This window comes from Grampus griseus (assembly GCF_964374135.1).
Source record: "Grampus griseus genome assembly, chromosome: 1".
NCBI lineage: Eukaryota > Metazoa > Chordata > Mammalia > Artiodactyla > Delphinidae > Grampus > Grampus griseus.
This window is the reverse complement of record NC_139017.1, coordinates 125944773-125970182: the sequence shown is the minus strand read 5'-3', so window position 1 is coordinate 125970182 and position 25410 is coordinate 125944773. Positions and strand designations below refer to the sequence as shown.

The 25410-nt window shown below is 35.5% G+C and overlaps 1 protein-coding gene across 1 annotated transcript in view; it reads right to left on the bottom strand.

The window, feature by feature from the left end:
• The window catches only part of DNAI4 (dynein axonemal intermediate chain 4), a gene marked incomplete at both ends in the record, with an annotated part of 124091 nt that overhangs the window by 43557 nt on the left and 55124 nt on the right, over positions 1-25410 (bottom strand). Inside the window, 2 exon segments of the mRNA XM_082666033.1 lie at positions 1423-1617; positions 18387-18542. Coding sequence (XP_082522159.1) covers positions 1423-1617; positions 18387-18542 — 351 coding nt within the window.

The following is a 25410-nucleotide window of genomic DNA, read 5'->3' as shown; positions in this document are numbered from 1 at the left end:
AAATGGTACAAATAATCTGGAAAGGTATTTTGCAGTTATACATACATCTATCCAAAGACCCAATAATTCCATTTCTAGGTATTTATCTAAGAGAAATTAAAACATATCCACAAAAAGAAACACAAAAATGGTCATAGCAGCTTTATTCATAACAGCTCAAAGATGTACGGGTGTCCATCAGCAGGTGAATGAATATACAAATTATTATGGTATATTCATAAAAAGGAGTAGTACTCAGAAAAAAAAAAGAACTAGTTATATACATATCAATGTAGATGAATCTCAAAAACATTATGTTAAGTAAAAGAAGCCAGACACAAAAGAATACTTACTATACGAACCCACTTATATGATATACCAAAACAATTTCTCTATAGTGATAGAAATCAGCTTTGCCTGTCTATAAGGGTGTACATTTTAACTGGAAAACAGCAGAAGGGAACTTTTGGGGTTGGTAAATATATTTTCTGTCTTGATTACAGTATTAGTTATATAGGCTTATACATTCTTAAATATATCAAATTATGCAGTTAAAATATATGTATTTCATTATATGTAAATCTTACCTCATTAAAAAATTTCCTACTATATTTCTATTTCTTAGATATATTTAAAGAAGTGATCTGCCACCAGTTTTGTTTTTAAAACATCAAAATTTACAGTACTCAGTAAAATTTTAATCTTATAACTCTAATTATGGGACGAAAACTTTATATATATGATAAAAATTTTAAAACATCAACCTAATGTGAGATAAGAAACATAGTTTTTCAATATTCTTAGATGTAAGTAAGCAAAAAGGTTTACATCCATTTGTCACACATGCAATTTTGTAACCTAATTTTTTGATGTAGAAGATCACTTTTGACTTGAAGGATCAAGAAAGATTTCTTAAAGGAGTTGGCCCTAAGCCATACTTGAAAGCTAGGAATTGAAATTGAAAAGTTGAATTAGATAATCTCTCAAATCCTACAAAATATTTTGTGAATCTATGAGATGGGATTTGTAGCAATAAGAGTATGTAATAAAATTAGGGACAGGTAATAAAAGCTAGAACCTGGAAAGTATAAATGGCAATGGAAAGGGGGGTCTGATTATAAGAGAATAATTCAATGAGGGGACAACGGAGAGGAAAGGGCCAAAGGTAAAGGTCTACACCTTTTTCTTTCAGGTTTCTGGTCTGGACTCTCTTGCTACTCATATGTTAAGTGCTGTAAACTATATAAAAATGTCTTCTGATCAGTGATAACTCAGTCTAGATATTGCATTTTAGAAATAATAATATCATTTGATTTTTTTAATTATTTGAGCTTAACTAAAAGTGATTATTTTTAAATACCTTTTTTAAAGTACAAAATCGTTATTTCAAAACAACACCATGATTTTTTACAAAAGATTTTTAGTATATAATGTATTAAATACCTTTTAACACAGGAAGCTGACGATAAGCTGCAAGTTTTGGCTGAAACATATTTTCCATTATAACTCGTTCCATAAAAAATAAGTCCTGTTGGAACTTATCAGATTTCAATACTGCCTCTGAGTTGTCTTCTTCTTCATCATGGACTTTAGCCAGAATTACATTTTCAATATCCATTAGAGAACTACCTTCACTAACTGTAAAATACAAATATGATGCAATGCTAAAATAATTCAAATAATATTAGCTGGTTTGTACATTCTAAAGATTTAAGAAATGACATTTTGCCACCACTATTTGTTTTCCTCCAGTATTTAACAACTTCAATAGACATTTATTGAACATCTTTTACAAACCAAGCACATACAAGATATACATAAATTATCTCATTTTAGAATTCTTAACCACTCAAAAAATGTGTGTTTTCCAGAAAATAAGCAATGATAACTCATAAGGTAATTTGTATCTCTATATATTTTTATTCAAACTGAAATAAAATTATTAGCAGTCTTCAGATAAAGGTTTGATTTGATTATTGCTTTATAGGAACAATAAATTAATTTTTATTGATTTTATTTTTATTGATGCTATAACAAATTACCAAAAACTTAGTGGACTAAAACCATACAAATGTATTATCTTAGAGTTCTGTAGGTTAGAGGTCTGACTCAGGTCTCACTGGGCTAAAACAAAAAAGTTAATAGGGTTATGTTCCTTTCTGAAGGCTCTAGAGGAGAATTCATTTCCTTGCCTTTTCCCACTTCTAGAGGCCACCAGCAACCCTTCCTCTATCTTCAAAACACAGCAATATTGCATCTCTCTGATAGTCTTCTGTCATTACATTTCTCTCTGACCAGAACTGGAAAAAGTGCTCCAATTTTAAGTACCCGTGTGATTAGTTTCCGTCCACTCCAGTAACCCAGGATAACCTCCTTCTCTGAAGATCCTTAACGTAATCACATCTGGAAAGTCTCTTTTGTCATGTAAGGTAATTTATTCACAGGTTCCAGAGATTGGGATGTGTATATATTTGGGGAATGATTATTCTGCCTACCACATTACTTAGTAAAAAAACAGAATGAAGGGGAATCCTGCATCCATGAAGATGGAGTAGACAGTTTTTCTTATTCCTTTTCTAAATACAACTAAAACCCTTGGACATCATATATAAAACAAACATAGGAAGGCTTTGAAAACCTTTGATAGAAGGAGGCAAAGCAACAAGAGAGCTCAGGACACATGGAATGACCCAGTGGTGAGTTCCCTGGATTCCTCATTGCTGCACATACTCCAGACAAACCTCCTCTCTCTAGCCAAAAGACCAGGAAAAGAAAAACCTTGCAAGAGAAAAAAAAAAAAAACTTTTAGAATATAACCATTCCACTCCAGACAAAAACACAGAGAAAAAATTGTAGCCCCACCCATTCCACAAATTCCACTAGCCAAGTGGGGAGCCTAGACTTCCATCCTTGCCAGGCTCTAACAAGGCATCCCAATCTCCTAGCCTTCCAGTGGGTGTGGTGTCAGAAAAGGATCAGTAAGGAGCCAGGACTTTCAATCCTAACAAAAATAATAACTGTGCTGCCCTTTTTTCAATGTCAGCGGAGACCAGTTGGGGAACATGGAATTCCACACCTATATGGCAGTAACAAGCTGTCCCTTCTCCTCAATAGAATAGTCAGAGTTGGACTGGTAGAGTCAGAACTTACAGAACTGCCCCAAAGTAGTAAAGCCAAGTCCCAATCCATGGTGTCAGGGAGTGGTAATGAGGTGCTCCTATCCCCCCCAGTCATATAGGTAACAATGGAAATCAGAGCTCCCCACCTGCCCCTGCAAAACAATAATGAGGAGATGATCCCCTCCCTCACTGTAATTGAAGGTCAAGTGGAGAACATGGATTTCTACAAAACCCCACTTCTACTCCCACCTGGCAGTAATGGAGCAGTAAATTCCCCTGTCAAAATGGTGTCAAACAAAGCCTGCTAAAAAGGAAGGTTTAGAGAAGATCCATTTCTCATGACATAATGCCCAAAATTACTAAATTTCAACTGAAAGTCACTCATCATACAAAGACCCAAGAAAATCTCAACCTAAATGAAACAAAGAAAAAACAAATAAAATCAATAGATGCCAACACTGAGATGACAGAGATATGTGAATTACCTGACAGTTTAAGGCAATCATCAAAAAAATGTTTCAAGCATTTATGAACACATTTGAAACAAATGGAATAATAGAAAGTATTGTCAAAGAAATTAAAAATCTTAGTAAATCAATTCAAGAACCAAACAGAAATTTTAGAACTGAAAAATGAAATAATAAAAATTTTAAAATTCAATGGATGGGCTCAACAGCAAAATGAAGGGGACAGAGGAAAGAATTAGTGAATTTGAAGAGAGAACAATAGAAATTACCTAATCTGAAAAACAGAAAGAAAATAATCTGAAAAAAACCCAAAAAGAACAGAGGCTCAAAGGCCTGTGGGACTATAACAAGTTATCTAACATTCATGTCATTGGGGAGGGCAGAAAGAGGATGAGACTGAAAAATGTACCTGAAGAAACAATAGCTGAAAGTTTCCAAAATTTAGCAAAGAATAATATACAGAATCAAGAAACTCAGTGAATTCCAAAGAAAATAAACCTAAAGAAATCCACACCAAGACATCATACTCAAATTTCTCAAAACTGAAAACAAAGTAAACAAAAATACAGAAAGCATTAAAGAAGAAATGATGTCTTATATAGAGAGAAAAATAATTTGAATAACAGCAGATTTGTCATCAGAAACCATGGAGGCCAGAAGGAGGTGGCACACATATTCTAAGTGATGAGAGAAAATAACTTTCAACCAAGAATTCTATATCCACTAAAAATATTTTATAGGAATAAAGGTGAAATTAAGATATTCTCAGATGAAGAAACACTAAGAGAATTTATTGCCAGCAGATCTTCCTTAAGAATGGCGAAAGGAGAATGGCTAAACAAGAAGGAAATTATTTTTAAAAAGAATTTTGGAATATCAGAGAGAAAAACAGAATGTGGAGAGTAAAAATATAGGTAAATACAATTTCCTTCTCTTCAGTTTTCTTAATTATGTTTGATGGTTGATATAAAAATTATAACTAGCTGATACAGTTCTAATGTTCAAATACTCCATTTAAATATTTAAAGGAAATATTTAGGGCAAACATATAAACAGGGGAGAGTGAAAATATATAAATATATAAAGGGGGGGGAAGATTTCTACTGGTAAAATGTCAACACAAGTGGACTGCAATATGTAGAGCATCCACTAAGAAAAGCTCCACAAAGAGATAAACTCAGAAATACCATATATATATTAGAATGGAATTGTGAAAAAAAAAATGAGTTACCAACAGGAAGACTGAAAGTGGGGGAATGGAAAAAGGTATTCCATTCAAATGGAAATAAAAAGAAAGCTGGACTAACTATACTTATATCAGACAAAATAGACTTTAAAACAAAGACTATTACAAGATACAGAGAAGGGCATAATATAATGATAAAGGGATCATCCCAACAAAAAGGAAAACACTTGTAAATATATATATACACTCAACATAAGAACATTTAACTACATAAAGCAAATACAAATACACATAAAGGGAAAGATTTTATAATAATTTAACAAGAATTATTATAATCGTAGAATAATATAACAATAATACATAATTGTATAATAATAGAAAGGGACTTTAACACCCCACTTACATCAATGGACAGATGATCCAGACAGAAAATCAAAAGGAAACATTTGGCTTATACAACACATCAGACCAGATTGCTTAATAGGTATACAAAACATTCATCAAAAAACCAGCAGGATACACATTCTTTTCAAGTTCACATTGAATATTCTCCAGGGTAGATCACATGTTAGTCCATGTACAGTTTTCAGTAAATTTAAGAAGACTGAAGTCATATTAAGCATCTTTTCTGGCCACAAAGGTATGAGACAAGAAGTCAACTACAAGAAAAACCTGGAAACACAAACATGTGGAGTCTAAACAACATGCTAGAAAACAACAAATGAGTTACTGAAGAAATCAGAGAGAAAATCAAAAAATACCTTGAGATAAATGAAAGTGGAAATACAACATTGCAAAATCTATGGGATGCAACAAAAGCAGTTCCCTGAGGAAAGTTTATAGTGATACAAGTCTATCTCAGGAAACAAGAAAAATCTCAAACAATTTAAAATTACACCTACAGGAACTAGAGAAAGAAGAACCAACACCCCCACACAGTTACTAAAAGGAAGGAAATAATAAAGATCAGAGCAGAAATAAATTAAATAGGCACTAAAAAACGATAGAAAAAAATCAATGAAACTAAGAGCTGGTTCTTTGAAAAAATAAACAAAATTGATAAACCTTTAGCCAGACTTTTCAAGAAGGAAAGAGGGCTCAAATAAATAAAATCAGAAATGAAAGAGGAAAAGTTACAACCAGCACTACAGAAATATAAAGTATTATAAGAGATTATTATGAACAATTACATGCAAACAAATTGGACAGCCAATTTGTTGTTTAGAAGAAATGGATAAAGTCCTATAAATACACAACCTACAAAGACTTATCATAATAAAATAGAAAATCTGAACTAACAGATGACTAGTAAGGAGATTCACTTATTAAAAACCTCCCAACAAACAAAAGTCCAAGACCAGACAGCTTCACTGGTGAATTCTACCAAATATTTAAAGAAGGATTATTACCTATTCTTCTCAAATTATTCCAAAAGATTGAAGAGGAAACCATCCAAATACATTCTATAAGGCCAACATACATACCAAAATCAAAGACAGTAAAAACAAAAAGAAAACAACAGGTCAACATCCCAGATAAACATAGATGCAAAAATCCTCAACAAAATATTAACAAACAAAATTCAACAATACATTAAAAGGATCATACACCATAATCAAGTGGGATTTATCCCAGGCATGCAAAGGTGGCTCAATATCTGCAACTCAATCAACATGATATACCACATTAACAAAACAAAGGATAAAAATCATATGATCATTACAATAAATGCAGAAAAAAGTTTTGATAAAAGTTAACATCAGTTTATGATAAAAACTGTCAACAAAGTGGTAATAGAGGGAATATACTTCAACATAATAAAAGCCATATATGACAAACCCACAGCTAATATCATACTCAAAGTGAAAAGCTGAAAGCATTGCCTTTAAGATCAGGAAAAAGACAAAGATGTCCACTCTTACCACAATTATTTAACATAGTATTAGAGAGACCTTCAAGATGGCAGAGGAGTAAGATGTGGAGATTCCCTTCCTCCCCACAAATACATCAGAAATACATCTACATGTGGGACAGCTCCTGCAGAACACCTACTGAATGCTGGCAGAAGACCTCAGACCTCCCAAAAGGCAAGAAACTCCCCACATACCCGGGGAGGGCAAAAGAAAAAAGAATAAACAGAGACAAAAGGATAGGGATGGGACCTGCACATCTGGGAGGGAGCTGTGAAGGAGGAAAAGCTTCCACACACTACGAAGCCCCTTCACTAGTGGAGACGGGGTGGCGTGGGGAAGCTTCAGAGCCGCAGAGGAGAGCGCAGCAACAGGGGTGCGGAGGGCAAAGCGGAGAGATTCCCGCACAGAGGATCGGTGCCGACCAGCACTCACCAGCCGGAAAGGCTTGTCTGCTCACCCGCCTGGGCGGGCGGGGCTGGGAGCTGAGGCTCGGGCTTCGGAGGTCAGATCCCAGGGAGAGGAATGGGGTTGGTGGCATGAACACAGCCTGAAGGGGGCTAGTGCACCACGGCTAGCCGGGAGGGAGTCTGGGGAAAAGTCTGGAACTGCCTAAGAGGCAAGAGACCATTGTTTCAGGGTGTATGAGGAGAGGTGATTCAGAGCACCACCTAAACGAGCTCCAGAGACAGGCACGAGCTGTGGCTATCAGCACGGACACCAGAGATGGGGATAAAATGCTAAGGCTGCTTCTGCAGCCACCAAGAAGCCTGTGTGCAAGCATAGGTCACTATCCACACCTCCCCTGCCGGGAGCCTGTGCACCCCGCCACTGCCAGGGGCCCATGATCCAGGGACAACATTCCTGGGAGAACACACAGTACACCTCAGGCTGTTGCAACGTCATGCCAGCCTCTGCCACCGCAGGCTCGCCCCGCATTCCATACCCGTCTCTCCCCTCAGCCTGAGTGAGCCAGAGCCCCCAATCAGCTGCTACTTTAACCCCATCCTGTCTGAGAGAAGAAAAGACGCCATCAGGAGAACTACATGCAGAGGCAGGGACAATTCCAAAGCTGAACTACAGGAGCTGTGCGAACAAAGAAGAGAAAGGGAAATCTCTCCCAGCAGCTTCAGGAGCAGCGGATTAAATCTCCAGAATCAACTTGATGTACCCTGCATCTCTGGAATACCTGAAGAGACAATGAATCATCCCAAAATTGAGGCAGTGGACTTTGGGAGCAACTGTAGACTTGGGGTTTGCTTTCTGCATCAATTTGTTTCTGATTTTATGTTTATCTTAGTTTAGTATTTAGAGTTTATTATCATTGGTAGATTTGTTTATTGATTTGGTTGCTCTCTTCTTTTTTGTTTTCTTATACATAGATATATAGATATTTTTTTTCCTTTTTCTCTTTTTGTGAGTGTGTATGCTTCTTTGTGTAATTTTGTCTGTATAGCTTCCCTTTTACCATTTGCCCTAGGGTTCTGTCTGTCTCTTTTTTTGGTTCGTTTTTTTGTTTGTTTAGTATAGTTTTTAGTGCTTGTTATCATTGGTGGATTTGTTTTTTGCTTTGGTTGCTCTCCTCTCTCTTTCATTTTTTCTTCTTTTTTGTATTACTTTCTAAACTTTTTTATTTTTAATAATTAAAAAAAATTATTTTAATAACTTTATTTTATTTTTTTTTCTTTCTTTTTTTCTCCCTTTTCTTCTGAGCCATGTGGCTGACAGGGTCTTGGTGCTCTGTTCAGGTGTCAGGCCTGTACCTCTGAGGTGGGAGAGCCGAGTTCAGGACACTGGTCCACAGGAGACCTCTCAGCTCCACATAATATCAAACAGCGAAAGCTCTCCCAGAGATCTCCAACTCAGCTCTAAGATCCAGATCCACTCAACAACAAGCAAGATACAGTGCTGAACACCCTATGCCAATCAACTAGCAAGACAAGAACACAACCCCACCCATTAGCAGAGAGGCAGCCTAAAATCAAAATAAGGTCACAGACACCCCAAAACACACCAGCAGTCATGATGCTGCCCACCAGAAAGACAAGATCCAGCCTCATCCACCATAACACAGGCACCAGTCCCCTCCACCAGGAAGACTAAACAACCCACCGAATCAACTATACCCACTGGGGGCAGACACCAAAAACAATGGGAAATACGAACTTGCAGCCTGCAAAAAGGAGACCCCAAACACAGTAAGTTAAGCAAAATGAGAAGACAGAGAAATAACAGCAGATGAAGGAGCAAGATAAAAACCCATCAGACCAAACAAATGAAGAAGAAATCGGCAGTCTACCTCAAAACGAATTCAGAATAATGATAGTAAAAATGATCCAAAATCTGGGAAATAGAATGGAGAAAATACAAGAAATGTTTAACAAGGGCCTAGAAGAACTATAGAGCAAACAATGATGAACAACACAATAAATGAAATTAAAATTTCTCTAGAAGGAATCAATAGCAGAATAACTGAGGCAGAAGAACAGATAAGTGACCCAGAAGATAAAATAGTGGAAATCACTACTGCAGAGCAGAATAAAGAAAAAAGAATGAAAAGAATTGAGAACAGTCTCAGAGACCTCTGGGACAACACTAAATGCACCAACATTCAAATCATAGGGGTCCCAGAAGAAAAAGAGAAAAAGAAAGGATCTGAGAAAATATTTGAAGAGATTATAGTTGAAATCTCTAATATGGGAAAGGAAATAGTCAATCAAGTCCAGGAAGCACAGAGAGTCCCATACAGGATAAATCCAAGGAGAAACACGCCAAGACACAAATTAATCAAGCTTTCAAAAATTAAATACAAAGAAAAAATATTAAAGGCAGCAAGGAAAAAACAACAAATAATATACAAGGGAATCCCCATAAAGTTAACAGCTGAACTTTCAGCAGAAACTCTGCAAGCCAGAAGGGAATGGCAGGACATATTTAAAGTGATGAAACAGAAAAAAACCTACAGCCAAGATTACTCTACTCAGCAAGGATCTCATTAACATTTGATGCAGAAATTAAAACCTTTACAGACAAGCAAATGCTAAGAGAATTTAGCACCACAAAACCACCTTTAAAACAGATGCTAAAGGAACTTCTCTAGGCAGGAAACACAAGACAAGGAAAAAACTTAAAATAACGAACCCAAAACAATTAAGAAAATGGTAATAGGAACATACAGATTGATAACTACCTGAAATGTAAATGGATTAAATGCTCCAACCAAAAAATATAGGCTGGCTGAATGGATACAAAAACAAGACCCATATGTATGTTGTCTACAAGAGACCCACTTCAGACCTAGGGACACATACAGACTGAAAGTAAGGGGATAGAAAAAGATATTCCATGCAAATGGAAACCAAAAGAAAGCTGGAGTAGCAATTCTTATATCAGACAAAATAGACTTCAAAATAAAGACTATTACAAGAGACAAAGAAGGACATTACATAATGATCAAGGGATCAATCCAAGAAGAAGATAAAACAATTATAAATATTTATGCACAAAACATAGGAGCACCTCAATACATAATGCAAATGCTAACAGCCATAAAAGGGGAATCGACAGTGACACAATCATAGCAGGGGACGTTAACACCCCACTTTCACCAATGGACAGATCAGTCAAATGAAAATAAATAAGGAAACACAAGTTTTAAATGATACATTAAACAAGATGGACTTAATTGATATTTATACGACAATCCATCCAAAGAAAACAGAATACACTTTCTTCTCAAGGGCTCATGGAACATTCTCCAGGATAGATCATGTCTTGGGACACAAAGCAAGCCTTGGTAAATCTAAGAAAAATTAAATTGTATCAAGCATCTTTTCTGACTGCAGCCCTATGAGACTAGATATCAATTACAGGAGAAAATCTGTAAAAAATACAAACACATGGAGGCTAAACAATACACTACTAAATAACCAAGAGATCACTTAAAAAATTAAAGAGGAAATCAAAAAATACCTTGAAACAAATGATAATGAAAACACGATGACCCAAAACCTATGGGATGCAGCAAAAGCAGTTCTATGAGGGAAGTTTATAGCAGTACAACCTTATCTCAAGAAACAAGAAACATCTCAAATAAACAACCTAAACTTACACCTAAAGCAATTAGAGAAAGAAGAACAAAAAAACCCAAAGTTAGCAGAAGAAAAGGAATCATGAAGATCAGATCAGAAATAAATGAAAAAGAAATGAAGGAAACAATAGCACAGATCAATGAAACTAAAAGCTGGTTACTTGAGAAGATAAACAAGATTGATAAAGCATTAGCCGGAGTCATCAAGAAAAAAAGGGAGAAAACCCAAATAAATGGAATTAGCAATTAAAAAGGAGAAGTAACAACTGACACTACAGAAATACAAAGGATTATGAGAGATTGCTACAAGCCACTATATGCCAATAAAATGGACATCCTGGAAGAAATGGTCAAATTCTTAGAAAAGCACAACCTTCTGAGACTGAACCAGGAAGAAACAGAAAATATAAACAGATCAATCACAAGCACTGAAATTGAGACTTTGATTAAAAACCTTCCAGCAAACAAAAGCTTCACGGGCAAATTCTATCAAACATTTAGAGAAGAGCTAACACCTATCCTTCTCAAACTCTTCCAAAATATAGCAGAGGGAGGAACACACCCAAATTCATTCTATGAGGCCACCATCACCCTGATACCAAAACCAGACAAAGATGTCACAAAGAAAGAAAGCTATAGGCTAATATCACTGATGCAAATATCCTCAACAAAACACTATCAAACAGACTCCAACAGCACATTAAAAGGATCATACACCATGATCAAGTACGGTTTATCCCAGGAATGCAAGAATTCTTCAATATATGCAAATCAATCAATGTGATACACCATATTAAAAAACTGAAGGAAAAAAACCATATGATCATCTCAATAGATGCAGAAAAAGCTTTCGACTAAATTCAACACCCATTTATGATAAAAATCCTCCAGAAAGTAGGCATAGAGGGAATTTACCTCAACATAATAAAGGCCATAAATGACAAACCCACAACCAACATCATTCTCAATGGCGAAAAACTGAAACCATTTCCACTAAGATCAGGAACAAGACAAGTTTTCCCACTCTCACCACTATTATTCAACACAGTTTGGGAAGTTTCAGACACAGCAATCAGAGAAGAAAAAGAAATAAAAGGAATCCAAATTGGAAAACAAGAAGTAAAGCGGTCACTGTTTGCAGATGACATGATATTATACATAGAGAATCTTAAAGATCCTACCAGAAAACTACTAGAGCTAATCAATGAATTTGGTAAAGTAGCAGGATACAAACTTAATGCACAGAAATCTCTTGCATTCCTATACACTACTGATGAAATATCTGAAAGAGAAATCAAGGAAATACTTCCATTTACCACTGCAACAAAAAGAATAAAATACCTAGGAATAAACCTACCTAAGGAGACAAAAGACCTATATGTAGAAAACTATAAGACACTAAAGAAAGAAATTAAAGATGATACAAACAGATGGAGAGATATACCATGTTCTTGGATTGGAAGAATCAACATAGTGAAAATGACTATCCTATCCAAAGCAATCTACAGATTCAATGCAATCCCTATCAAACTACCAATGGCATTTTTCACAGAACTGGAACAAAAAATTTCACTATTTGTATGGAAACACAAAAGACCCCGAATAGCCAAAGCAATCTAGAGAAAGAAAAACGGAGCTGGAGGAATCAGGCTCCCTGACTTCAGACTATACTACAAAGATGCAGTAATCAAGACAGTATGGTACTGGCACAAAAACAGAAATATAGATCAATGGAACAGGATAGAAAGCCCAGAAATAAACCCACACACATATGGTCACCTTATTTTTGATAAAAAGAGGTAAGAATACACAATGGAGAAAAGACAGCCTCTTCAATAAGCAGTGCTAGGAAAACTTTGGATCTGTCACCTCAGGCAAGGGCGGCAAAAGCAAAAATAAACAAATGGGACTACATCAATTTCAAAAGCTTTTGCACAGAAAAGCACACTATCAACAAAATGAAAAGGCAATCTACCGAACAAGAGAAGACATTTACAAATCATGTATCTGATAAGGGGTTAATATCCAAAATATATAAAGAACACATACATCTCAATATCAAGAAACCAGATAATCAGATTAGAAAATGGGCAGAGGACCTAAGTAGGTATTTTTCCAAAGAAGACCTACAGATGGCCAACAGACACATGAAAAGATGCTCAACGTTACTAATGATCAGGGAAATGCAAATCAAAACTACAATGAGATATCACTTGAAACCTATCAGAATGGCTAACATCAAAAAGATAATAATGACTTCCCTGGTGGCACAGTGATTAAGAATCCACCTGCCAATGCAGGGGACACGGGTCTGATCCCTTGTCCAGGAGGATCTCACGTTCCGCAAAGCAACTAAGCCCATGAGCCACAACCACTGAGCCCACATTCTGCAACTGCTGAAGCCCACACACCTAGAGCCCGTGCTCCACAACGAAGAGTAGCTCCCACTCGCTGGAACTAGAGAAAGCCTTCATGTAGCAACTAAGACCCAATGCAGCCAAAAAAAAAAAAAAAAAAAGAAAGAAAGAAAGAAAGAAAAGACAATAAATAACAAGTGTCAGCAAGGATGTAGAGAAAAAAGAACCCTCCTGCACTGTTGGTGGGAATGTAAATTGGTACAGCCACTACGCAAAACAGTATGAAGATTCCTCAAAAAACTAAAAATAGAATTACCATATGATCCAACAATTCCACTGCCTGGTATATATCTGAAGAAAATGAAAACATTAATTTGAAAAGATACATGCACTCCAATATTCATAGCAGCATTACTTACAATAGCAAAGATATGGAAACAACCTAAGTGTTCATTGATAGATAAATGGATAAAGAAGATATGGTATATATATAATGGAATAATACCAAACCATAGAAAAGAATGAAATCTTGCCACTTGCAACAACATGGATGAATATAGAGGGCATTTTCCTAAGTGAAATAAGTCAGAGAAAGACAAATATTGTATGATTTCACTTACATGTAGAATCAAGAAACCAAAATAAATAAACAACAAAAACCAGAAACAGACATAGATACAGAGAACAAACAGGTGGTTGCAGAGGAAATGAGTGTGGGTGGTTGGGTGAAACAGGTAAAAGGGATTAAGAGGTACAAACTTCCAGTTATAAAATAAGTCACAAGGAAGTAATATACAGCATAAGGAATATAGCTTATAATACTGTAATAACTTTGTATGATGACAGGTGGTTACTGAACATATCCTGGTGATTATTTCATAATGTATTTAAATGTTGAATCAGTATGTTGTAAAACAGAACCTAATATAATATTATATCCATTATATGTCAATAAATTTTAAAAAGAATAGCTAAAAATCCAAAAAAAGTAAAAATATCAAATATTGCCAAGAATGAGAGCAACAGGAATACTCATTCATTGCTTGTGGCAATGCAAAATGGTACAACCACTTTTGAGGACAGTTTCATAGTTTCTTAAGCTAAGCATACTCTCACTATATGATCCAGCAATCATACTCCTAGGTATTTATCCAAATGAGTTGAAAACTTATATCCACACAAAAAACCAACGCATGAATGTTTATAGCTGCTTTATTTATAATCACCAAAAACTAGAAGCAACCAAAGTATCTTTCAATAAAGTAATAGATAAACAAACAGTGGTACATCCATATAATGTAATATTATTCAGTGATAAAAATAAATGAGCTGTCATGATAAGACATAGAGAAATCTTAAATGCATATTGTTTAGTGAAAGCAGCCAGTCTGAAAAGGCTGTATATTATACAATTCCAACTATATGATATTTTGGAAAAGGCAAAAATACAGAGACAATAAAAAGATCAGTGGTGGCCAGGGGTATAGGGAAGAAGGAATGATAGAATAGGTGGAGCACAGGAGAAATTTAGGTCAGTGAAATTATTCCATGTAAAACTGTAATAGTGGAAATATGTCATTATGCATTTGTCAAAACTCATAGAACAGTACAGCACAAAGATTAAACTATAATGTAAACTATGAATAATAATATATTAATATGGGTTTATGAATTGTAACAAATGTACTACATTAATGCAAGATGTTCGAAATAGGGGAAATTTTGTGTGGAGTTGGGACAGAGATGGAGTTACATGAATCTCTCAGTACTATCTGCTCAACTTTTCTATAAACCTTTGCTTAAAATGCCTACTCATTTTTTAAAATCTAAAACCCTACTGCAAAAGAAAAAAAAAGCCTTTAAGAGAAAATAATTTTTCTCTGTGAACTGAGCTATGGCCTTATACACTTTCAAAAATGAAAACTATTGGCCTATTTTTCCCTTGAATATGATAACAGAGGTTAAAATATAACCCATACATTCAAAATTTAAATGGAATAGAAATACTTCTTAAAGCAATATGGATCATATTTAACTTTCTTCTCTTTGTGTTTACATTACAAAATCTCAGAGTCAAAAAGGACCTTAGAGGTGACCTAGTCCTAGTTTTTATCTGAATTACTTTAATTCTCAATAAATCTGATCATTCAGCTCTGTTGCATACATTTTTCTATGTTTTATTTTCTCCCTTTTCCTAGTTCTGGGGTCTCCTATTCCACTAACTGGTCATCATAATAAAATAAAATTTATTTTCACTTTGTATTGTAGTTATTGAATATAATTATATTATCCCTTTTTGCTTTTAAAAGCACATCCATACACACATGAAATAAAAGACCCGCAATTTGAGACATTTTCCTTGTAGGACCTTCCACTAACACTTTTTTGTGGATCAATGGCTTTAATGGGGGTGGGATAATATATTTTGAAGTCTCATGTAATTTTTAGTCTAAGATTGATTTTTTTCCTAGCAATTTTTGGAATCTTCTAAAAGCAAACTTACTGTATGGACATTAATACTTAAATAACAAAAAATAATGTTTCTTTAATGGTTACTAATGATTCATTCTTCCCCTTCACTTTCCTCTGGGAAAATGAACTGGTGTTCATTATAAATAACTTTCAGTAAAATATGGATATAGTCTACATACCATAAATATCATTTAAAAAAACCAAAAGGATATAGGTAACACATCTAAAGTTTAGACATTTTTAACATTAAACTTGAGAAACAATGATAGAGCAAGTTATAAGGTGATAAGTTCCATGAATCTGTATCTCTGAAGGGTATGTAGTCATTATAAATAAGGTCATTGTTTTCTGAAAATTACCAATTCTTTTTAAACTTGGCTTTTCAAAATATTTACTGATTTACTATTTTTAAATATTACATTTGTCTTTGGGTCAAAATTAGTGAGAGTAGAAATATTTGAGTTCAATTTATGAAAATTTACCAAAACTTTACAAAACTTTGCCAGGGTATAGTTTGAAGTAAAGACCATCCCTTAAATGTAGTAATATAATTCTAGAAGAAAAAGACTCAGAAGTTCAGAATATGGAGACAAAAATTATATAATCACAATATAATCAGAAGTGGAACTTAACAAACTTCTTATAACTGAACTTTGTAAAAATTCTTTCATAGCAGTATATCTGGAGAATTATAATTTTGTGTTGGTTTTAATTATAACATTTAATCTTAAAACTTAACATACTAAAAGCTAAATTTGTAATGCAGGATTTGCAAGCCTTGGTACTATTGACATTTTGGCCAGATAATTTTTTTTGTTGTGGGGCTGTTTGGTGAATTGACGAAATTTTAGCAGTATCCTTGGCATCTACCCAAAATGTCAACATAGTCATGACAACCAAAAATGTCTCCAGATATTGCCAAGTGTCCCCTAGGAAAGGTAAAATTGTCCCCAATTAAAAGCAATTGTTGTTAACGTATCTCCATTTTATGTTGTCACAGAGCTTGCATATTTTATTTTTCTTACAAGTTATCTAACATATAGAAAGAGAGAGAGAAAACTGTGGAACCTACATGTATGAAAAAGAGCTTAAGAGCAAGTAAAGAAGCGACAGAGAAAGATACGATCTTTGAAACTCTTGACAGGTATCCAAGAAAAAATAAAATTTTCAGTTCAAAGTTCAAGACTATGTGAAAGAGTAACAATGATATTTCTAAGTAAAAGTTGTATTTTTCATGTTCCACCAGAAAGAAAATATTGTAACTACTACAAAAGAATTTGTTAAAAATGTCACATGAAATAATTCCAAAAAATCTTAAATAACAAGACACTAATAAAATAAATTTTAAAAGATACAAATGAATGGAAAGGTAGTCCATGCTCATGGATTGGAAGAATTAACATTGTTAAAATGTTCATGTGGGGCTTCCCTGGTGGCGCAGTGGCTGAGAGTCTGCCTGCCGATGCAGGGGACGCGGGTTCGTGCCCCGGTCCAGGAAGATCCCACATGCCATGGAGTGGCTGGGCCCGTGAGCCATGGCCGCTGAGCCTGCGCGTCCGGGGCCTGTGCTCCTCAACGGGAGAGGCCACAACAGTGAGACGCCCGCGTACCGCAAAAAAAAAAAAAAAAAAAAAGTTCATGTGACCCAAAGCAGTCTACAGATTCAATGCAATCCCTATCAAAATTCCAATGGCAGGTTTCACAGAACTAGAACAAATAATTCAGAAATTTATGTGGAACCACAAAAGACAGTGAATAGTCTAAGCAATCTTGAGAAAGAAGAACTAAGCTGGAGGTACACACTCTCTGATTTCAAACTATACTACAAAGCACTAGTAATCAGAACAGCATGGTATTGACATAAAAACAGACTTATAGATCAATGAATCAGAATAGAGAGCACAGAAATAAATGCACACATATATTGTCAATTATTTATGATGAAGGAGCCAAGAATATACAATGGGGAAAGGATAGTCTCTTCAATAAATGGTGTGGGGAGAACTAGACAGCCACAAGCAAAAGAATGATACTAGATTACTATTTTACACCAAACGTAAAAATTAACTCAAAATGGATTAAAGACTTGAAACATAAGACCTAAAACCATAAATCTCCTAGAAGAAAACATAGACAATAAGCTTCTTGACATTGGTCTTGGCATTGATTTTTTAGATCTGACTCCAAAGCAAAAGCAACCAAAGCAAAAATAAACAAGTGGTACTACATCAAACTAAAAAGCTTCTGCATAGCAAAGGAAACCATCAATGAAATCAAAAGACAACCTACTGAATAGGAGAAAATATTTGCAAACCATATATCTGATAAGGGGTTAATCCAAAATATATAAAGAACTCAAAGAACGCAATAGCAAAAAAAAAAAAAAATCTGATTAAAAATGGACAGATAAGCAAAACAGACATTTTTTCCAAATGGTACATGAGATGTTCAACATCACTAATTATCAGGGAAATGCACGGTATTATGTTAAGTGAAATAAGTCAGAGAGAGAAAGACAAACACCATATGATTTCACTCATATGTGGAATGTAAAAAACAAAACAAAAACCAAACTCATAAATGCAGAGAACAGATTCATGGTTGTTAGAGGGGAAGGAGGTTGGGGGGTAGGTGAAATGGGTAAAGGGGGTGGTTTAATTATAGAGTGACAGATAGTAACTAGACATGGTGGTGATCACTTTGTAGTGTAGACAAAGATTGAATTATACGTTGTACACTTGAAATTAATATGTTATATACCAATTTTACCCCAATTTTTAAAAACCTGAAATAAATGAAATCTTACTTTTTTCTAAATTACTCCCTGGCAGTCTTTGGTCCCAGTCTTTAGAAGGTATGCTTGCTTTACTACTTGAATCAACTGTAGATCTTTTTACTGGTAAAGATGAAAGCTCCATAGCATTATAAGAATCGTACAAATCCCAAGCAGTGGACATTATGCCTAAATAAAGAAACAGAAAGGTACAAAGTATTTTGAACCAAATTCTAATATTTTCGCTTATATATAACGAGTTATAGCAAAATCTAAGATAAGAAAATCTATTGTTCAGGGAAAAAATACTATTGTTTTCCAACAATGGCAGGAAGTAGGTAACGATGAAAAAGAAATAAATCAAGAGGACACCTTAAGAGATCCTTAGCCATTACACTTTTAGCATCTACAAATACCTTAATGTTTTAGTAATAGCTGCAAATAATCCTCACCATCTATTCTGATCCCCATGCCTTCCTCTCTTTATCCCAAACTGTTGCCACATAATCTCATTAGTCTGTCAGTATAGGGCTGCCTTGATATGGTCCTGGACAACCATGTTATAATAAGGTTTTAAGGTGCTTTGCTTAAGGTTAACATATAACATACTATATTCTATAGTACTTTTTATTTGTAATCATATAATTCCATTTTTATCAAGTTAAATTTCCTATATACTAATGTGTAAAGATTGTACTTGGGAAAGTGACAGACTGTTCTCAGGAAATTTATAGACTAGTATGGTTATTACCTTCTCTTTTTAAATTTTTGTTTAATTTATCTATATTTAATCAAATTAGCAAATATAACAATGGCCTCCAAACAAAAACTGGTAATGTTATTTATCTTTAATATATAAAAATAAAAAGTGCCCAACCCCTTTTATTGCTGATATAACAATGAAATTCTCATATATAAATTATTGTATCAGTGACCATGTAATGATATATTCCTACATGCTAACCTTACTAAACTTTCAGTTAAAGTACAATGATTTAATAAAAAGTTATTTTCCCTGAAAATCAAAACAGGATCTAGATCTAATAAATGCAACTATTCATTGTTAGAACTTTTATTTTCATGATGTGGAATGAAAGAGCTCTGGTATTTAACAATTTTTTCAATTAGTAAGAATGTTAATTCACATCTCATAATAACATTTCTATCTTAATGAACTTATCTTGATAGTATGTAACAAAGTCATGCACAGAGTAAATAAATACCTAGTATATTTTGCTGAATTGAAAAGGGTACAATTTCCATGGTCACAAAGTAAAAGACCTTAGAAAGAAATTATTTCTTTGAATTTTGAATTACCTAACCTTCTTTTTCTTCCGTTAACTAAAAGTTTAGGAAGTTGAGCATACAGAAATATATTGTTACATGGTCACTAATAAGATAATTGTTACATAAATAAATATACAAGTTATAAATGAGCAATGTAAGATGTTTTGGTGATTTAAAGTTGTTTCTTCTTTAAAGATAACAAATAACATTCATTGGTAATTTTAGTTTAGGTAACATCATTACATTTGTTCACTGGAATAAAAATTAACCTAAGAAACAGAAAACCTAAGAAACAGATATTATGTACATGCCATAATATCATGTACAATGTAGAATAATAAATAATGAGTGTGACTTCCCAGTTTTATACTGTCATACACTATTAAAGAAATCTTATTTTAATTACTATCAGAAAAAAAAGTATTCCCTACTATATGTATGTTTTGAGCATTTCTGTGTGTACGATTGTGTAAAGTTGTTACAAGTTTTAAAACATTGTTTCTATCTACTAGTTTAATTCAGACTATAAAAGAGTAACAATTGGCCACGTAACATTTATAGAAAAATAATTTTGGGCTTCTCTGGTGGCGCAGTGGTTGAGAGTCTGCCTGCCGATGCAGGGGACACGGGTTCATGCCCCAGTCCAGGAAGATCCCACATGCCGCGGAGCGGCTGGGCCCGTGAGCCATGGCCGCTGAGCCTGCGCGTCCGGAGCCTGTGCTCCGCCACGGGAGAGGCCACAACCGTGAGAGGCCCGCGTACCGCAAAAAAAAAAAAAAGAAAAATAATTTTATTTTAGCTGAGTAAAAGGACATGCTTACTGTAAAAGAAAAGGTAAGACTTACATTTCCATCACCTAGAAATAATAACTGCTAACATTTTCATGCATGTCTTTCCAGACTGACATAAATATATATGTGTTTGTATATGAACAAATATAAATGCATATTTTTAATAAAAATGAGCTCATATCACACATACTTTTTAAAAAGAATTTTTATTGTAGTATAATATACATAGAAAACAAACTGTCTTTATGAAATCTACTGAGTTTTAGGATTTAACTGTATTTTCAAAAGTTAGCCAGGAACACTAATACATTTATTGAATTATCCATTTTTTTGAAATGACACTTCTGTAATAAATTATTGTATGTATACTGTTAGGTGGGAAAACTTTTCCTCAGTTTTTGTGAATCTTTACAGAGGCAACTTCAGCTAAATTGACATTTCTGGCTTCTCTATGTCCCTCATTCACTAATTGCCAGGGAAAGAGAAATGGCTAATCCTATAGGAGAGTTTAGGAGAAGGAATTGCAGCTCAGCCACTTCTGGATTCTTTTGTTAAGCCTGCTCACTTGCAAAAAGCATGCATTCTGGTCTGTTCTCACCCATGCAGAGGAGGTCTGTGCTTTTCTAGCTGTGCCAATTACTATTGGTAAGATCTATTCTGGAGGGGAAAACAGCAAGTCCACTTAGCTGTGGATTTAAGGCTACATTTTTCAATTAACTTCATCAGTAATAAAGGTACTACTTTTATTTCCTTCTCTGTGACTCCTGAATCTCTTTCAATTTCAACCAAAATCAGGCAAGGAAGACATGCTTTTTTATTGATCCATAAAATCTCAATACTTACTTGGTCTGTATCAAATTCTTTAATATAAATTGTACCATTATTTTTAAAATTTTTATTGGAGTATAGTTTATTTACAGTGTTGTGTTAGTTTCAGGTGTACAGCAAAGTGAATCAGTTATACATATACATATATCCTCTGTCTTTTAGATTCTTTTCCCATATAGGCCATTACAGAGTAGAGTTCCCTGTGCTATACCCATTATTTTAATAAAACCTTTATTGTGAAATATATACCTTCACAGAAGAGTGTATAACACATATATGTGAATTAAGAATTAATACCATGTACTCACAAACCAGTATAAGAAATAGAACATCCTTAGATGCTTAGAAGCCCCCTGGACACTCTCCCATCATAGGCCCCTTCCTTCGAGCTACCTCCAAAAGAAGTATTCACTTTGCGTAACTTTTGTATTGATCATTCTCTTGCTTTGTTTTAAGGTTTTTTCTCCTATGGCAAATGCTATTGGGGTCCTGCATGTATCCATTCTGCATCAGCTATTACTTGCCAATCTCCCAACTACCAGCACCTGCATTTCTCTGCTTGGGTCTGTCTTTGGTCACCAAGACCACTTTGATGTCCATAAATTAGGCTGGGATTGCCAAGGAACTAACAAGCCCATCAACCATCAAACAATGTATACCTAGATAATACACTGTCTAGTTAAAAAAACAGAATAGCAAACACTAACACAGATGCATAAGGAGAAAACAAAACCACTATTAGATGAGGACAATTAGATGAGGACTCCCAAGAGAAGACAAGCAGAACTATCTGGGCCATAATCTGACTTCAGCTTCTTTGAGAGTTTATAAGAGACACTTAGAGGGAAATCACAGGGTGAGACCATGAGTAAGTCCTTGGAAACACAGAGCTTAACCCACTAACAGCACCTGACAAGCTAGGCACTGAATGTCCACTGAAAACATGGTCAGGGTAAGTGGGCTGCTTTGTGTTTTCTGTTCACCATGACTTCTCTGCTGCTCTCAGGAGTATGGTAAAACAGAACATGTCTGTGAAGTGAAATGAGTTTCCTCAACTTACCTAAGGAGACCTACTGGAAAGGAGAGTAGGGACTATATTAAGAATGGTAAAACCCAGCTAGATACAGAGAAGGATCTGGGCAGATTCACCTGAGCATTCTGTCCTCAGGTTAAGAAGATGGGACTCAGAGTTTCCAGTTCCACAGTTAAGGGGCTTGGAAGTTGCCATTCTGTACTAACAACAAGTAAAAAATTAAACAGACTGAAAAATCAACACCTCTTCTTGGATCTGAAAAAGAGGTAAGGACACAGGGAAAAGAACTGCTGCCTCTAAGATTGGAGAGTCACAGTTTACTGCAGCAGAGACTCAGAAGTAGAAACTGCTGTGGGAACCAGTTCTGGGGTAGGAAAACCTGAACTGTAAATGATGAATTGGTACAGGTTCAGTGTGGACAAGTCTGAGAGTTAAAAACTCTAAGGGGCCCAGTCATAGGGAAGCCCCTGCATTTTGTGAGCTTTATCTCCAGGAGCTGGACCAGATTCCCAGAGTGAGTATGAGAAAAAAAAAAAAAAATCCCTCATGCTTCTGGTAGGGGAAGGGGAAAAGGAACCATTCTGAAATATACCAGAGCACTCTGTTCTTAACAATGCCTGCCCTCAGAATAAACTAGTTCAGCAGAGAACAGCCTGCCAGGGTCTTTTCAGAGCCTAACTGACCTGTGGGAAGGGAAATACCCAGCACCAGCACACTGGAGACGTCTTGTCCTACCTAAGGGTGGGGAAAAAAACTGAGACACATTTGTGAAGTTCATAGTCCACAGGAATAGGTACACTGAAAGGCTGAAACCTAATCAAAGGACTAAAATGCCTGCCTCCTCCACACCTTACCACCACAGTACTAAAGGCCTATTTACAGCAGCTCCTTTTACCTGATACATCATGTATCATATGTATCATACTAAAAGATCATACTAAAAGATAAAAAAATCATACTAAAAGATAAAAATCATACTAAAAGATAAATCATACTAAAAGATAAAAAAATCATACTAAAAGATAAAAAATTATACTAAAAGATATAAAAATCATACTAAAAGATAAATCAAATCATACTAAAAGATAAAAAAAATTTTGAAGAGGTAGAGCAAGCATCAAAACTAGACATGGCAGGGATGTTGGAATTATTAGACCAGGAATTTAAAACAACTGTGATGAATATGCTAAGGGCTCTAATGGATAAAGTAGACAAAATGCAAGAACAGATTGGCAATGTAAGCAGAGAGATGGAAATCATAAAAAAAAGGACCAAAAAGAAAAGTGAGAAACCAAAAACACTGTAGAAGAATGCCTTTGATGGGCTTATTGGTACACTGACGAAAAATACAGAACAGAAAGAAGGGAAAGAAGAAATCTTATTTGAAGACATAATGGCTGAAAACTTCCCTAACCTTGGGAAGGAGATAGGCATCCAGATCCAGGAAGCCCCGAGTTCCTAATAAGAGGAAACCAGGGCTTCCCTGGCGGTGCAGTGGTTGAGAGTCCGCCTGCCGATGCAGGGGACACGGGTTCATGCCCCGGTCTGGGAAGATCCCACATGTCGCAGAGTGGCTGGGCCCGTGAGCCATGGCCGCTGAGCCTGCGCTCCGCAACGGGAGAGGCCACAACAGTGAGAGGCCCGCGTACCGCAAAAAGAAAAAAAAAAGAAATACCACTCTGTGCATGGCCACAACTGTGAAGTAAGGAAAGCCCTATCTAAGGAAAAGGTGGCTAGTGCTTCATCCAGCCAAAGAGGTCAAAGTGGTTCTGGAAACTTTGGTGGTGGTCATCGAGGGGGTTTTGGAGGGAATGACAGCTTTGGTCGTGGAGGAAACGTCAGTGGTCAAGGTGGCTTTGGTGGCAGATGTGGTGGTGGCTATGGTGGCAGTGGGGATGGCTATATTGGATTTGGTAATGATGGAAGCAGTTTTGGAGGTGGCGGAAGCTACAATGATTTTGGCAATTATAACAATTAATCTTCAAATTTTGAACCCATGAAAGGAGGAAACTTTGGAGGCAAAAGTTCTGGGCCCTATGGTGGTAGAAGCCAATACTTTGCCAAACCACAAAACCAAGGTGGCTATGGTGGTTCCAGCAGCATCAGTAGCTATGGCAGTGGCAGAAGGTTTTAGTTGCTGCCAGGAAACAAAGCTTAGCAGGAGAGGAGAGCCAGAGAAGTGACAGGGAAACTACAGGTTACAACAGATTTGTGAACTCAGCCAAGCACAGTGGTGGCAGGGCCTAGCTGCTACAAAGAAGACGTGTTTTAGACAATACTCATGTGTATGGGCAAAAAAAAGCTCGAGGACTGTATTTATGACTAATTGTATAACAGGTTATTTTAGTTTCTGTTCTGTGGAAAGTATAAAGCATTCCAACAAGGGTTTTAATATAGATTTTTTGTTTTTTGCACCCATGTTGTTGATTGTTAAATGTAATAGTCTAATCACGACACTGAATAAATGTGTCTTTTTAAAATGTGCTATGTAAAGTAGTTAGTCTACTCTGAAGCCATTTTGGTAAACTACCCCAACAGTGTGAAGTTAGCATTCCTTCAGGGTGATGCCAGGTTCCATGTGAAATTTATTTACAACCTGCTTGGATGGAGAAGCCATTGTCTTCAGAAACCTTGGTGTAGTTGAACTGACAGTTACTGTGTTGTGACCTGGAGTTCACCTTTAAAAGGGTCACCCAAGCAAAGTCATGGAGTTTCTTGGCACATCCTATGCAATATATCTAAATTGAATTATGGTACCAGATAAAGTTATAGTTGGGAATGAAGCTTGTGTATCATCTTTTATCATGTGTAACCAATAAACGATTTAATACCCTCTTGAAAACAATGCTAAGGGACTTCTTTAAGCTGAAAAGAAAGGATGCTGATTAGTAACAAGGAAACATGAAAGAACAAGTCTCACTGAAAAGGTAAATATATAGTAAATGGATTAATCACTTTTAAGCTAGTATGAAGATTAAAAGAAAAAATAGTAAAAATAGCTATGATGACAATAATTAGTCAATGAATACATAAAATAAAAAGATATTAAATGTGGAGAAGGCGGAAGATGGCGGAAGAGTAAGACGCAGAGATCACCCTCCTCCCCACAGATACACCA